The sequence below is a fragment of the Aethalodelphis obliquidens genome, unplaced genomic scaffold, assembly GCF_003676395.1.
Source record: "Aethalodelphis obliquidens isolate GAN/ISIS:26980383/991018 unplaced genomic scaffold, ASM367639v1 scaffold6, whole genome shotgun sequence".
NCBI classification, from domain to species: Eukaryota; Metazoa; Chordata; class Mammalia; order Artiodactyla; family Delphinidae; genus Aethalodelphis; species Aethalodelphis obliquidens.
Genome location: NW_020837950.1, coordinates 56,060,403 through 56,074,299, shown reverse-complemented (window position 1 = coordinate 56,074,299; position 13,897 = coordinate 56,060,403). Strand labels below are relative to the sequence as shown.

The 13,897-nt window shown below is 40.4% G+C and overlaps 1 protein-coding gene across 1 annotated transcript; it reads left to right on the top strand.

Moving 5' to 3' along the window:
* The first annotated feature begins 284 nt into the window (after nucleotides 1–284).
* Nucleotides 285–4,081, top strand: LOC113619069 (lysine-rich nucleolar protein 1-like). Its single transcript, XM_027103622.1, is given in 4 exon segments — nucleotides 285–1,393; nucleotides 1,396–1,694; nucleotides 1,696–1,842; nucleotides 1,844–4,081. Coding segments are annotated over 4 exon segments (1,353 nt in total). The 5' UTR covers nucleotides 285–540; the 3' UTR covers nucleotides 1,898–4,081.
* The last annotated feature ends 9,816 nt before the right edge of the window (nucleotides 4,082–13,897 follow it).

Here is a 13,897-nt window from a genome sequence, read left to right as displayed (position 1 = left end):
GTAGTATAAAATTTACTGGTAATGGTGACTATATAGACAAAGTCAGATTGTCTAATGTGGTAATGATATTGCATAATTCACTTATAACTCTAGTTTAAAAGTTAAAAAATATTGAAAATAGCCATAACTACAGTAATCCGTTATTGGATATGCAATATAAAATATATGTGAACTGCAACATCAATAACCTAAAATGTGGAGGAAAGGAGAATTGTAAAGTTTAGGAATGCTCTCAAAGTTAAGTTGTTATCAGTTTAAAATAGGGTATTATAATCTTAAGATATTTTACATAAGCCTCATTATAACCCAAGGGGGGAAAAATCATGTAGTAATTATACAAAAAGAATAAAAAGTCAAAATACAGACAACGAAAGTCATCTAATCACAAAAGAAACCAGCAGGATAAGAAGAAACAATGAATCTACCAAAAAACCCAAAAACAAAACAACAAATGACAATAGTACACCCTTACCTATCAATAATTACTTTGGATGGCGGAATGGGCTCTCACGTGGAGGCGGGGAAGTTTGGCCTTCGGGAATGATCACTAAGACTCACAAGGGAGACCTGGGCCTTGGGCTCCCAGAGAAAAAGAAGAAGAAGAAAAAGAAGGTAGTTAAAGAACCAGAGACTCAACACTCGGTTTTAAACAGTGACAGTTATTTTGCAGAGGTTTGTCCCACAAGAGCCACATCACCCTCGAAGAATATGGTCCAAGAGCAGGCACCCGAAATGCCTCTAATGAAGAAAAAGAAGGGCCACAGCACCGTCTGCGAGGAGCCCCTAGAACCTGAGACCATGCTACGTGCCAGACGGATTGAGCCATCGCCCAGCCCCAGGAAGCAGGCACTTGGTCCATCTGAGTCCCTCGGTAGGGAAAAGAAGAAGAAGAGAAAGTCCGTGTCCCCTGGCTCAAGGGTGAAGACCTCCCCAGACCCCAGGCAGGGCGAGGGGGTGACCAGAGCTGGCAAGAAGCTCAAAAAACACAAGAAGGAGAAGAAGGCACAGGGAGCTACAGCCTTCTCAGCCAGGGACCCTTGGTTCTGTGAGGCCAGGGATGCTTTGTACACTTGCTCAGCTGGGAAAGGCGGCGTCCCTGAGCAGGCAGCCTCGGGACAGAAACGGAAGCAGGGGAGCCCCAGGGAACACAACATGAAGATGAAGAAGAAAAAGAAAATCCACCAGGAGGGAGATATCCCCCTGGGGCACCCTGAGCTCTCCAGGTCTGTGGAGAGCAGCAGTAGGAAAGGAAGTAAAAAGAAGTCAGTCAAAGTTGAAGCTCCAGAATACATCCCAATAGGAGATGACCCCAAGGCCCCTGTGAAGAAGAAAATGAAGTCCAGGAAAAAGACAGAGCAGGCAGACACTGAGGAGCCCGCTCTGAAGAGGAAGAAGAGAGGCAGGAGAGCAGAGTAGCAGGAGAACCTTGGGAGGAGCAGCCAGACACGGACTTGGAGGTAGTGTTGGAAAAGAAGGGCAACATGGACGAGGCGCACATAGACCAGGTGAGGCGAAAGGCCTTGCAAGAAGAGATCGATCGTGAGTCGGGCAGGACGGAAGCTTCTGACACCAGGAAGCAGACGGGAACTCAGTTTGGCCAATGGGATACTGCTGGCTTTGAAAACGAGGAACAGAAACTGAAATTTCTCAAACTCATGCGTGGCTTTAAAAATCTGTCCCCTTCATTCAGTCACCCCCCCTAACATGGTCGGCAGGCCCAACATGGCCCTCAGCAAGAAGGTGGCCGACACCCTGCAGCAGAATCTGCAGCAAGACTACAACTGGGCCATGAGCTGGAAGTATAACCGGAGGGCCGGCCTCAGCTTCTCCACGGCTCTGGACAAAAATCTTTTATATTGACAGGAGTGCATCCAAGTCAATCAGGTTTGAAGGTTAAACTCTCGTCTTGTCCCCCAAAGCGGTTCTGTTATGCAGATGAAAGCCATAGGACAGTTGTCTCAAATCGAACTCCTGCAGAGATAAAGGACAACTATGTTGATGTGCTTGGAAAAACTGGGGTGAGGGCAGCTCGTTTCAGCAACCAGGAGAACATGTGAGTGGCTGAAACCTACTGTTTTCTGTGTGAAGCTTCCATCCCTGTTGAAGACAGTGAGTATCAATAGCAGTAGCTCACACTCGTCTAGGGCTTACTGTGTGCCAGGCACATATGTCTCCCTTGCATTAACGTATTTAATCTTCATGATTCTGAAACAGGTGCTGTTATTATCCCCATCTTATAGATGAGGAAACTGAAGTTCAGGAATGAAGTAATAACATTGCCTGGGGTCACCCAACCAGTAAGTGCCAAGCGCACTTTTGTGCCCCAAGACCGATGTCACTGTTCACCACACTGAATGTCCCCTCTAGGGAATTTCACCCAGAATACTCATTGAGGATTAAAATGTCTCAACTGAGGAAACAGAAGCTTTTTACATGCCTAAAACTGAAACAGGAAGCAGGATTAATGTAAACAGGGAGAAGCAAGCTCATTTTCCCTCCCCCTTCTTGGAGTAGCCACAGGCAAAGAGGCCTCTGGATTGCCACCAAGCAGATGCGGCTGAGCTTCCTCTGCTGCTGGGAAATGTGCTTCTAAACCCATCCTGCCTTTTGCGTCTGCCGTCCTTCCATCCCCAGTGGCAAGCTTGCATTTCAGCTTTCTGCTTTAACTGCATTCTGAACAGGCACTTTAGAGAGCAGGTGGTTAGTCCTCCACGTGAACCGAAGGCACATTAATTCCCAGGGACGTGTTTATTGGATTCTTTTCAAACATGAGGAGGAGAATCCCAGGCGACTTCCCTGGAGGAGGTCGAATGCCGGGAGGCACAGATGTGGGGATGACAGGGCCTTGCCTCATCAGCCTGGGATCAGTGTTTCCAAGCCTTGATGCTACAGCCAGCCTCACAAAGCTCCAGGTATAGCCACCCGAGTGACATGTGACCACCTTCTCCGCATTCACCTAGCATTTTACTTCCCAAAATATCAGTTGTGATTGGGCCTTTTTCACACCACTTGGCTTGAACTCCTGCTACAGACATCCTGTCTCAGGCAGGCCTGGACGGCCAGGAAATTCAGTTCTTTCACGTGGCAGGGAGTGCTGTCCTGTCATAGGGGGTTGATTCAGCTTCCCATGAAGGAAACAAGTGTTTCCTCTCTGCTCCATCATCCTCAGTGTTGGCTTCATCAGGCTGGTGGAAAGATGGCTGTAGCAATTCCAGGCAGCGTATCAAGACACTAGACCATTACAGAGGAAGAAGAAAAACCTTCTTGTGGTTCAAGGAAACTTCCAGAAGCCCTTTGTCATAACTCATTGCCCAGGAGTGGGTCACATACCCATTCTTGAGCGAGCCCCTGGCATGTGGAGGGAGACTCTCAGGCCAGTCAGGAAGGAAGACTGAGGTTTGGATGCTGGTGAACACGGGTCCACTACTGTCCCATGGGGCAGAGGTGAGGCAGGCCTGCCTGGGCCCTGACCAACAAGCATCGGCCAGGTCTAGAGTCCTACGAGTCTGTGTTAGCAGTGATTCAGGTGGGCCACTTCCCTCAGAAGGTGAACTTGGCCTTTCACGGATTCAACCTTGAGATGCATAACGGAAGAGGTCTACATGGTAAGATTCTGCATTTGAGTTAGCTTCAGGGCACATCCCCTTCCGACAGGGGAATAAATCTTTCCCAGTCTTGATCCACACTACAGGAACTTGCCCAGTGTAAAAGGGACCAACCACTGCTTCTCTAATCATTTTTATCTTGCTGAGAGATCACACTACAGTTTGAGCCTGCTCGGCTGTCAGGAAGGATTGTGCTCAGCCATCTACCGGGTGCTTCCGGAGAGTGGCTGAGCGATTGTCCCTGACCTATCCCCACAGTGGTAGCTCTCATTAGGGTGTGGTGGTCAGGCCTTTCCCCTCTTGCTGTTCGGTATCTTCAGTCTCTGTGTGATAGGATTTGACTTTCTAGCTCAGTGTGAATGAATGAGCTCCACTTGGCTTGGGAAGGTTTATTAAAGTCTGTTCCTGAAGCAGGGTGTAAGCAGAGAAGGCTGGGCAGCCCAGACGGCAAGATGCCAAGTGTCCTCAGATTGAACTTATTAGCCTTGTCTTGGCTGCTCTCATAGGTGCAGACCACTGTTGCTCTAGTGACAGCTCCTGCCCTGCAGTTAGCTGGGCCTCCGTCCTTTCGTAAATTAAACAACATTGTCTTGAGTCACCTATCCCCCTTTTTCCCCATGTCCTGGGCCCTCCTCAAGCTGTCTGCAAGTTTTTGTGGTGTGGTTTCCCATGTTTTTCCTCATTAGTTGACTCCGTGTAGCACACAGCCTGTCTCCACTGGAACAAGGCGGTTTTTGGATTTTTACTCAGAATCTGGGAGAGATGGGTGGGAGGTCTGGTATTTAAGCACAGCCAAGGTCTTAGCTGAATATGTAACAACACTGTTCTCGAACTTGTTGGCTGTTTCTCCCTTGGGGGTTGCTCACTGACTGACCCCCTCCTATGGCAAGGTCCTTCCCTCCTTATAACTGCCTTTATCCATCACCTCATGATTCTTAACCACTTTTTTATTCCTTGGGGTGATTCCTGCTGTTTTGCCTTAGCCCACTAGGCCCCTCCCTGAGGCCACCTTTCTGTAACTAGACTGGCCCATCAAAAGTATTTGCCAGGGGCTTCCCTGGTGGCGCAGGGAGTCCGCCTGCCGATGCAGGGGACACAGGTTCGTGCCCCGGTCCGGGAGGATCCCACGTGCTGTGGAGCGGTTGGGCCTGTGAGCCATGGCCGCTGGGCCTGCGCGTCCAGAGCCTGTGCTCTGTGACGGGAGAGGCCACAGCAGTGAGAGGCCCACGCAAAAAAAAAAAAAAAAAAAAGAAAAAGAAAAAAGAAAAAAGTATTTGCCAGATAGACACAGTTCTCCCCTTAAAAATTGTGTGTTCAGCTCTGCAAACTTAGAACTGTTCAGGTTTGTGGTTGGAATAATGCCCCCATGCCCCGACCCCCCACCCCCTGTCCAAGTCCTAATCATTGGAACCTGTTAATCTGTTGTGATACAAAACAAAAGGGAGTTTAAGGTAGCAGATGGAATTAAGTTTGCTAATTGACTGACCTTAATATGATTAGACTGGGCCTACCCAGATAATCCAGGATTAGAAGTAGAAGAGGGGACAGAAGAGTCAAGAGCCTTGCAAGAAACACTCAACAAGCTGTCACTAGTTTGAAGATGAAGGGACCACCAGCCAAGGAATGCAGGTGGCCTCTAGAAGCTGGAAAAGGCAAGAAAACTGATTCTCCCCTACAGCCTCCAGAAGGAATACAGCCCAGCTGACACCTTCATTTTGAAGGTAAGCCCACTGGACTTCAGACCAGTAGAGCTGTAAGGTGGTAAAATTGTGACGTTTTAAGCCACTATGTCTGTAGTAATTTAAAGCAGCAATAGAAAATTAATACAGGCCTCATGCAGAGGTTTTTCTCACTTTCACCTTATTTCCTAAAATTTTTTGATTTTTTTTGTGTTGTTGTTCCATCATCCTTCATGTAGTAGTAGTAGTAGACTTCATCTCATCTAGGCCATGGTCTTCAGAGACTGGCTAATTGATTTAGTAACAGGCTGAGGAAACCACACAAGAACATAGAAAATCTAAGCTTCCACCTGGGCCAGGTAACATATGGTTCAGAGGCTGCTTTGGTGTAATGGATACCTGACCAAATGTGGAAGTCCAAGTCCAGGTTAACGGAAGAAGGGCATTAGGAATTCACTGACTCAGGCTTGGGCACTGATGCTGTCTGATGTGTACAGCCTCAAAGTAGATGACTTAAAAGTGCATAATTTGTAAATTCGCCAATTGATTTTCATTTGAATAGCATCATATAGTAAAAGTGGTATAGGAAATAATTTGAATGAAAATAATTTTGTGAAATAAAGGCCACTTGGGAACATTTGAGCAATACCAAAAAAAAAAAATTACTTTGAACATAAATGGATTAAATTCTCCAATGAAAAGACATAGAATAGCTGAATGGATAAAAAGAAAAAAACAAGGTCCAGTGATATAGTCTACAAATACCCACTTTAGCTTTAAAGACACATAGATTGAAAGTGAAGGAATAGAAAAAGATATTACAAGCAAATGGTAACCCTAAAAAAGCAAGGGTAGCTGTAACCATATCAGACAAAATAGACTTTAAACTAAAAATGGTAAAAAGAGATGAGGTCATTATATAATAATAAAGGGGTAAAACAAAAATATCACAAATATTTATGCACCCAAAAACAGAGCACCTAAATAAAAATATAAACCAAATGCAAACAAAACTAAAATGAGAAAAAAAACAGCAATACAATAATAGTTGGGGATTTTAATACCCAATTCTCAACAATAGATAAACTATCCAGACAGAGAATCAGTTAGGAAACAACAGATTTGAACACGATTGACAAATGAACCTAATAGACATATACAGAACAGTCTATCCAACAACAGCAGAACACTCATTCTTTTCAAGCATACATGGAACATTTTCTAGAATAGACCATATATTAGGCCACAGAAAAGCCTTGGCAAATTCAAGAAGATTGAACTCATACCAAGTATCTACTCTGACCACAATAGCATGAAACTAGAAATCAATAACAGGAGGAGGAGGGGGATCAAGATGGTGGAGTAGGATGACACAGAGCTCACCTCCCCCCACAAACACATTGAAAATACATCTACATGTGGAACAATTCTCATAGGAAATTGAGCAGAAGTGGAAACTGGCAGAAGAACTCTTATACAACCAAAGCTGAAAGAACAATCTCCACATAACTGGATAGAACAACAACAACAAAAAAACCCCAAAACGCATCAAGTCAGGACCTGAGTCCCTAGGGGGGATCTATAAGGAAGAGAAGATCTACACAGGCGGATCTCTGCCTTGGGGAGAGAGAGCAAGTCAAGCAAAAATCTAGGCATTCCAGACCCGGTGTCCTGCATGGAAGACACAAGCCCCCTTTCTGTTGGGAAATTTGTTCAGACAGACAGAAGGGATGGAGAAGCCTAGGCTTTACTTGCAAGAAGTGCACTCATGTTGGTTTGCCAACAGTCAGGTGGGAAAGAGCCTTACACCGGTGGCTGCTGCCTTGTCACACTCCCCAATCCGAAGGCATGAACATCCCAGCCCCACTCACTCCACATCACAGCCTCGTACAAGATATGGGCAAAGACTTGGTTTAGCTGTGCAGAGACAGACTGGGGTGCCTGGGGTGTGATCCAGGTGGGATGAATGTGGCCATCGTCAGCATGTGCAAGGAGTGGTACAACAAGAGCATGATAGGATTAAGTGCTGAATCTCAGGCAGACAGCGCCTGGGAGAATGCTCAATCTGGCTACACAGAGACAGCCTGGAGGGCCTAGGGTGTGGTCCAGGTTGGGTTGTGGCAACCACTGTCAGCATGCTCAAAGGTATGCAGTGGTTTGTCTTCCAGGGAGAGCACCCTAGCTCTGCCCACTCCACAGTGCAGTAGACAAGTCCTGAGAGAAGTCTGCCACAGAGGCAGCATAGATATTAGATGGCAGTGCAGCCACCTCAATTCCTGCAAGCACAACTCCCCAACTCAGAGCTCCAGCCTACTCAAGGGCAAAGACTTGCACTATATCTGGGATGAACACAACAGAGAAAAGAATATGACCTTGGTCTGCCACTGAGCAGAACTATAGATGACTACACGGTTAGTGAATATATCCTCTGTTACTGCACAAGCCTCACTTCCTTCGGCAATCATCTCCTTTAAGCCAGAGCATGCATTCAAGGGCAATGGAACCAAATCAAACCAAATCTTCAGGGTTTCTACTACAACAACTTGGGAGCAGACCCCACACCTGACAGGGCAACAAAAGGCAGTAAGCAGAAGGCCCACATGGCAACTTGCACAGCTCTAGATACTCCAAAACAAACCACAGCACGTCAAAGAGATAATGACCAGCACATCCTGAGGAAAGACGTGGTTGGCATCCATACCAAAACCAGCCCTTGCACCAAAAACATTGGACACACACAGTATACACAGGGATGCTTCCACATAAAGCGCCCTTCAAAACCAGAAAAGATAACTGTTTCTCCTAAATTCACAGAGACAGAGAAAGTTATGTTAAAAAAAAACCAAACACAAATGCAGAAGAACCATTCCCAGTTTTTTTTTTTTAAAAAAGAGAAATATATTAAAACAAATATTAAACAGAGTTCAACAGTTTACTAGACTGTGAGTTCAAAGAAGTGGCAATACGAATGCTAACTGAATTAAAGATTATTAATAGAAATGCAGATCACTGTAACAAGGAACTAGAAACAATACAGATGAACCAATCAAAAAATGACAATTTGATTGCCAAGATAAAAACAAATCTAGAAGCAATGAATAGCCAACTAAATGACAAAGAAAGAATAAGTGATTTGGAATATAGATTAGTGGAAATTCCCCAATCAGACATCAGACAGAAAGACAAATGAAAAAAAAAAATGAACACAACATACGAGATCTATAGAAAAATATAAAACATGCCAACCTATATATAATAGGGGATACAGAAGGAGAAGAGAAAGAGAAGGGGATAAAAATGTATTTGAAGAAATTATGGCTAAAAGCTTCCCAAACCTAAATGAATGCAAACAGACCCACACAGATATATAATAATTCAAGTGGCAAAAGTGAAAGATAAGGAGAGAATATTAAAGGCAGAAAGAGAAAAACAGAGTCAGTTACAAGGGAACACCCATAAAGCTATCAGAGGACTTCTCTGCAGAAACTTTGCAGGCCAGAAGAGAGTTGCATGATCTATTCAAAGTGCTGAAACATAAAAACCTGCAACCTAAGATACTCTACACAGCAAGACTATCCTTTAGAATAGAAGGAAAGGTAAAAAATTTTTCATATAAGCAGAAACTAAAAGAGTTCAGCAATACTAAACCTACCCTAAAAGAAATATTGAAGGGTCTTCTCCAAATAGTAAAGAAGCAAGAAGCTATGGGAAAGGGGAAATCACAATAGGAAAGGCAAATATATAAAAGGATTGAAGATTACTTAAATTAAAAAGTGCATAGATTTAAAAACAATAAAAAAAATGTAAAAGCAATTATAAAAAACAGCAAAAGGATAAGAATGAAGATGTAAAATATGACATCAAAATCATAAACGGGGGGAGGGGAGGAAGAAAATGTAAATCTTTTAGAATGTGTTTAAACTTATATGACTACCAGTCTAAAGCAAGCAGATACAGTAATGGGTTCACATATTTGAACTCCATGGTCCACAAATCAAAAATACACCTTAGGTTAACAGAAACCAAAAATGAACTCAATTATTACAAAAGAAAATCATCAAACCACAAAAGGAAAATCAAAAAGAAGAAATGAAGAAAGAGGAACTACAAAACAACTAAAAAATAAGGAATAAAATGGCAATAGATACATGTCTATCAATAATTTTTTAAATGTCAATGGACTAAATACTTCAATCAAGACAGAGAATGGCAAATTGAATTGGAAACAAGAACCTACAATATGCTGCCTATACCTAAGGGCAAAAGACACACAGAGTGAAAGTGAGGGAATGGATAGAGGTATTTCATGGAAATAGAAATGACAAGGAAACAGGGGTAGCAATACTCATATCAGATAAAATGAACTTTAAAACACATAACTATAAAGAAACACCTAAAAGAGCATTATATAATGATAAAGCAATAAATATAAGAAGAGGATATTATACACATTAACATATATGCACTCCATATAGGAGTGCCTAAATATATAAAACAAATACTAACAGACATGAAATGAGAAATTGACAATACTACAATAATAGTAGGAGACCTTAACACCACAGTGACATCAATGGACAGATCATCCAGACAGAAAATCAATAAGGCAACAGTGGTCTTAAATGCCACAATAGACCAGTTGGACTTAGTTGATATCTGCAGGACACCACATCCCCCTAAAATCAGAATGCACATACTTTCAAGCAAATATGGAATGTTCTCTAGGATAGACCACAAACTAGGTCAAAAAGCAAGCCTCACAAATTCAAGAGTACAGAAATTATTTCAAGGATATTTTCTGACCAGAATGGTATAAAGCTAGAAAACAGCCACAGAAAGAAAAATGGGGGGAAAAAATTACATGGAGACTAAACAAGATGCTACTAAAAAACCAATGGCTCAATGATGAAATCAAAGAAGAAATCAGAAAATACCACGAGACAAATGAAAATGAAAACACAACTTTACAAAATCGATGGGATGCTGCAAAAGCAGTCCTAAGAGGGAAGTTCATAGTACTACAGAACTTACTCAAGAAACAAGAAAAATCTCAAATAAATAACCTAACCTACCATCTAAAAGAATTAGAAAAAGACAAAACAAAAACCAAAATCAGCAGAAGAAAGGAAATAATAAAGATCTGAGAGGAAATAAATAATCAAGGTCAAAAGATGAATAAAACCAAAAGCTGATGTTTTGAAAAGATAAACAAAATTAACAAACCTTTCACTAGACCACCAAGAAGAAAAGAGAGAGGACCTAAATAAACAAAACAAGAAATGAAAGAGGGGAAATAGCAACTGATACCACAGAAATACGAAAGAATTATAATAGAATACTATGAATAGTTATATGCCAACAAATTGGACAACCTAGAAGAAATGGATGAGTTGCTAGAGGTTCCCTGCCAAAACGGAGTCAGAAAGAAACAGATAGTTTGAACAGTCTGTTCACTAGAAGTGAAATATTATCTGTAATAAAAATACTCCCTGCAAACAAAATTCCAGGACAGAATGTCTACTGGGTAATTCCATCAAGTATACAAAGAACAACATATCTATCCTTCCCAAACTATTCCAAAAAATTGAAGGGGAGGGAACATGCCCAAATTCATTTTAATCACCCTAATACCAAAATCAGTCAGATACTACAAAAAAAAAAATTACAAGACATATTTTTGTTGAATATAGATGCCAAAATCCCCAACAAAATTCTAGCAAACTGAAGCCAACAATACATAAAATGTATCATACATAATTATCACTTTGGACTCATTCCTGTGTCACTAGAATGGTTCAGTGTATGCAAAGCAATCAATGTGATATACCACATTAACAAAAGGAGAGACAATAACCAAATGATTATCTCAACAGGTGCAGAAAAAACATTTGACAAAATTTAAAATCCATTTATGATAAAAAACTTTCACCAAAGTGAGTATAGAGGGAACGTATCTCAACATAATGAAGACCATTTATGACAAACCCATAGCTAACATCATACTCATTGGTGAAAAGCTGAAAGCCTTCCTGCTAAATTCAGCAACAGGACAAGGATGCCCACTCTCAGCGGTTTTATTCAATACAGTATTGGAAATCCTAGCCACAGCAGTCAGAAAAGAAAAAGAAATAAAAGGTATACAAATTGGAAGGAAGAGGTAAAACTGTCACTATTTGGAGATGACATGATACTCTAAATAAGACCCTAAAGGCTCCACACAAAACTATTAGGACTAATAAATCAATTCAGCAAGGTAACAGGATACAAGGTTAGTATACAAACATCTGTTGCATTTCTTTACACTTATAATGAAATACCCAGAAAGAGAAAGTTAAAACAAAAAACATTTAAAATTGTGTCAAAAAATGAAATATCTAGGAATAAACTTAACCAAGGAGATGAAAGACAAACACTGCTAAAGGAAATTGAAGATGATTCCAAGAAATAGAAAGATATCCCAAGCTCTTGAAGTGGAAGAGTTAATATTGCTAAAATGGCTGTACTGCCAAACAATCTACAGATTTAATGCAATTCCTATAAAAATACCAATGACAGTCTTCACAGTACTAGAAAAAATAATCCTAAAATTTATATGGAACAACAAAAGACCCAAAAATGCCAAAGCAATCCTGAGTCAAAAGAACAAAACTGGAATAATAATCCTTTTAGACTTCAGACTATACTACAAAACTACAGTAATCAAAACAGTGTGGAACTGGTGCAAAAACAGACATATAGATCAATGGAAGAGAATGGAGAGCCAAGAAATAAACCATGCACCTATGGTCAAATAGTCTATGACAAAGGAGGCAAGGATATACAATGGAGAAAAGACAGTCTCTTCAATAAGTGGTATTGGAAAAGCTGGACAGTTACATGTAAATCAATGAAATTAGAACACTCCCTCATACAATATACACAAATAAAATCAAAATGGTTTAAAGACATTAGTGTAAAGAATAACATCATAAAACTCCTAGAAGAGAGCATAGGCAAAACATTCTCTGACATGAATCGTAGCAATATTTTCCTAGGCCAGTCTCTCAAGGCAAAATAAATAAAAGCAAAAATAAACAAATGGCACCTAAACCAACTTAAAATCTTTTGCACAGCAAAAGAAGCCATTAACAAAATGAAAAGAAAACCTATGGAATGGAAGAAAATATTTGCAAATGATATGACCAACAAAGGGTTAATACCCAATATACAAACAGTTCATGCAACTCAGTATTGAAAAAATAAATAACCCAATCAAAAAAAATGGGCAGAAGACCTAAATAAACATTTTTCAAAGACACACAGATGGCCAACAGGCACATGAAAGATGCTTGACATCACTAATTATTAGAGAAATGCAAATCAAAACCACAATGAGGTATTACCTCACACTGGTGAAAATGGCTGTCATGAAAAAGTCTATAAATAATAAATGCTGGAGAGGCTGTGGATAAAAGGGCATCCTCCTATACTGTTGGTGGAAATGTAAATTTGTATAGCCACTATGGAAAACATTATGGAGAGTTCAAAAAAAAAAAAAACCTAAAAAACAGACTACCATATGATCCAGTAGTAACATATCTCAGTATATATCTGTAAAAAATATCTTAATTGGAAAAGATACATGCACACCAATGTTCACAGCAGCACTATTTAAAATAGTCAAGACATGGAAACAACACAAGTGTCCATCAGTTGATGACTGATGTAAGAAGATGTGGTATATATACACCATTGAATATTACTCAGCCATAAAACGAATGAAATATTGACATTTGCAGCAACATGGATGGAGCTAGAGGATATATTTAGTGAAGTAAGTCTGCCAGAAAAAGAACAATAGTATATGATATCACTTAAATGTGGAATCTAAAAAATAATACAAATGAATTTATGTACAAAACAGAAACAGACTCACAGACATAGAAAAAAAAAGTATGGTTACCAAAGGTGAGAGAGAGAGGGACAAATGGGGAGTGTAGGATTAACAGATACAAACTATTACACATAAAATTATAAACAACAACTATTTACTGTACATCACTGGGAATTATGTTTATTATCTTGTAATAAACTATAATGGAATGCAATCAGAAGAAATTGTCTGAATCACTATGCTATATACCTGAAACTGACAAAATATCATAAATCAACTACATCAATTAAAAAAACCCCCACAATATACAGAAAGAAAGAATAGGAGGAAAACTATAAAAATTACAAATACAAGGAAATTAGAAAATAGTCTCCTGAACACTAATGGATAAAGAAATAAATTAAGGGAGAAATCAAGTATCTTAAGCAAAAGGAAAACAGAAACACAACATACCAAAACTTATGGGATGCTACAAAAGGAGTTCTAAGAGCAGTTTATAGCTATAAGTGTATATACAAGAAAATGGAAGGTTCTCAAATGAACAGCCTAAATGTATACCTCAAGTAAGTAGAAAATAAGAACAAATTATGCACAAATTTAGCATAAGGAAAGAAATAATAAAGATGAGAGCAGAAATAAATAACCTTGAGAACAGAAAATGAAATAGAATTTACAAACTTAAGAGTCTGTTCTTTGAAAAGATAGATATAATTGACAAAACTTTAACTAGACTAAACAAA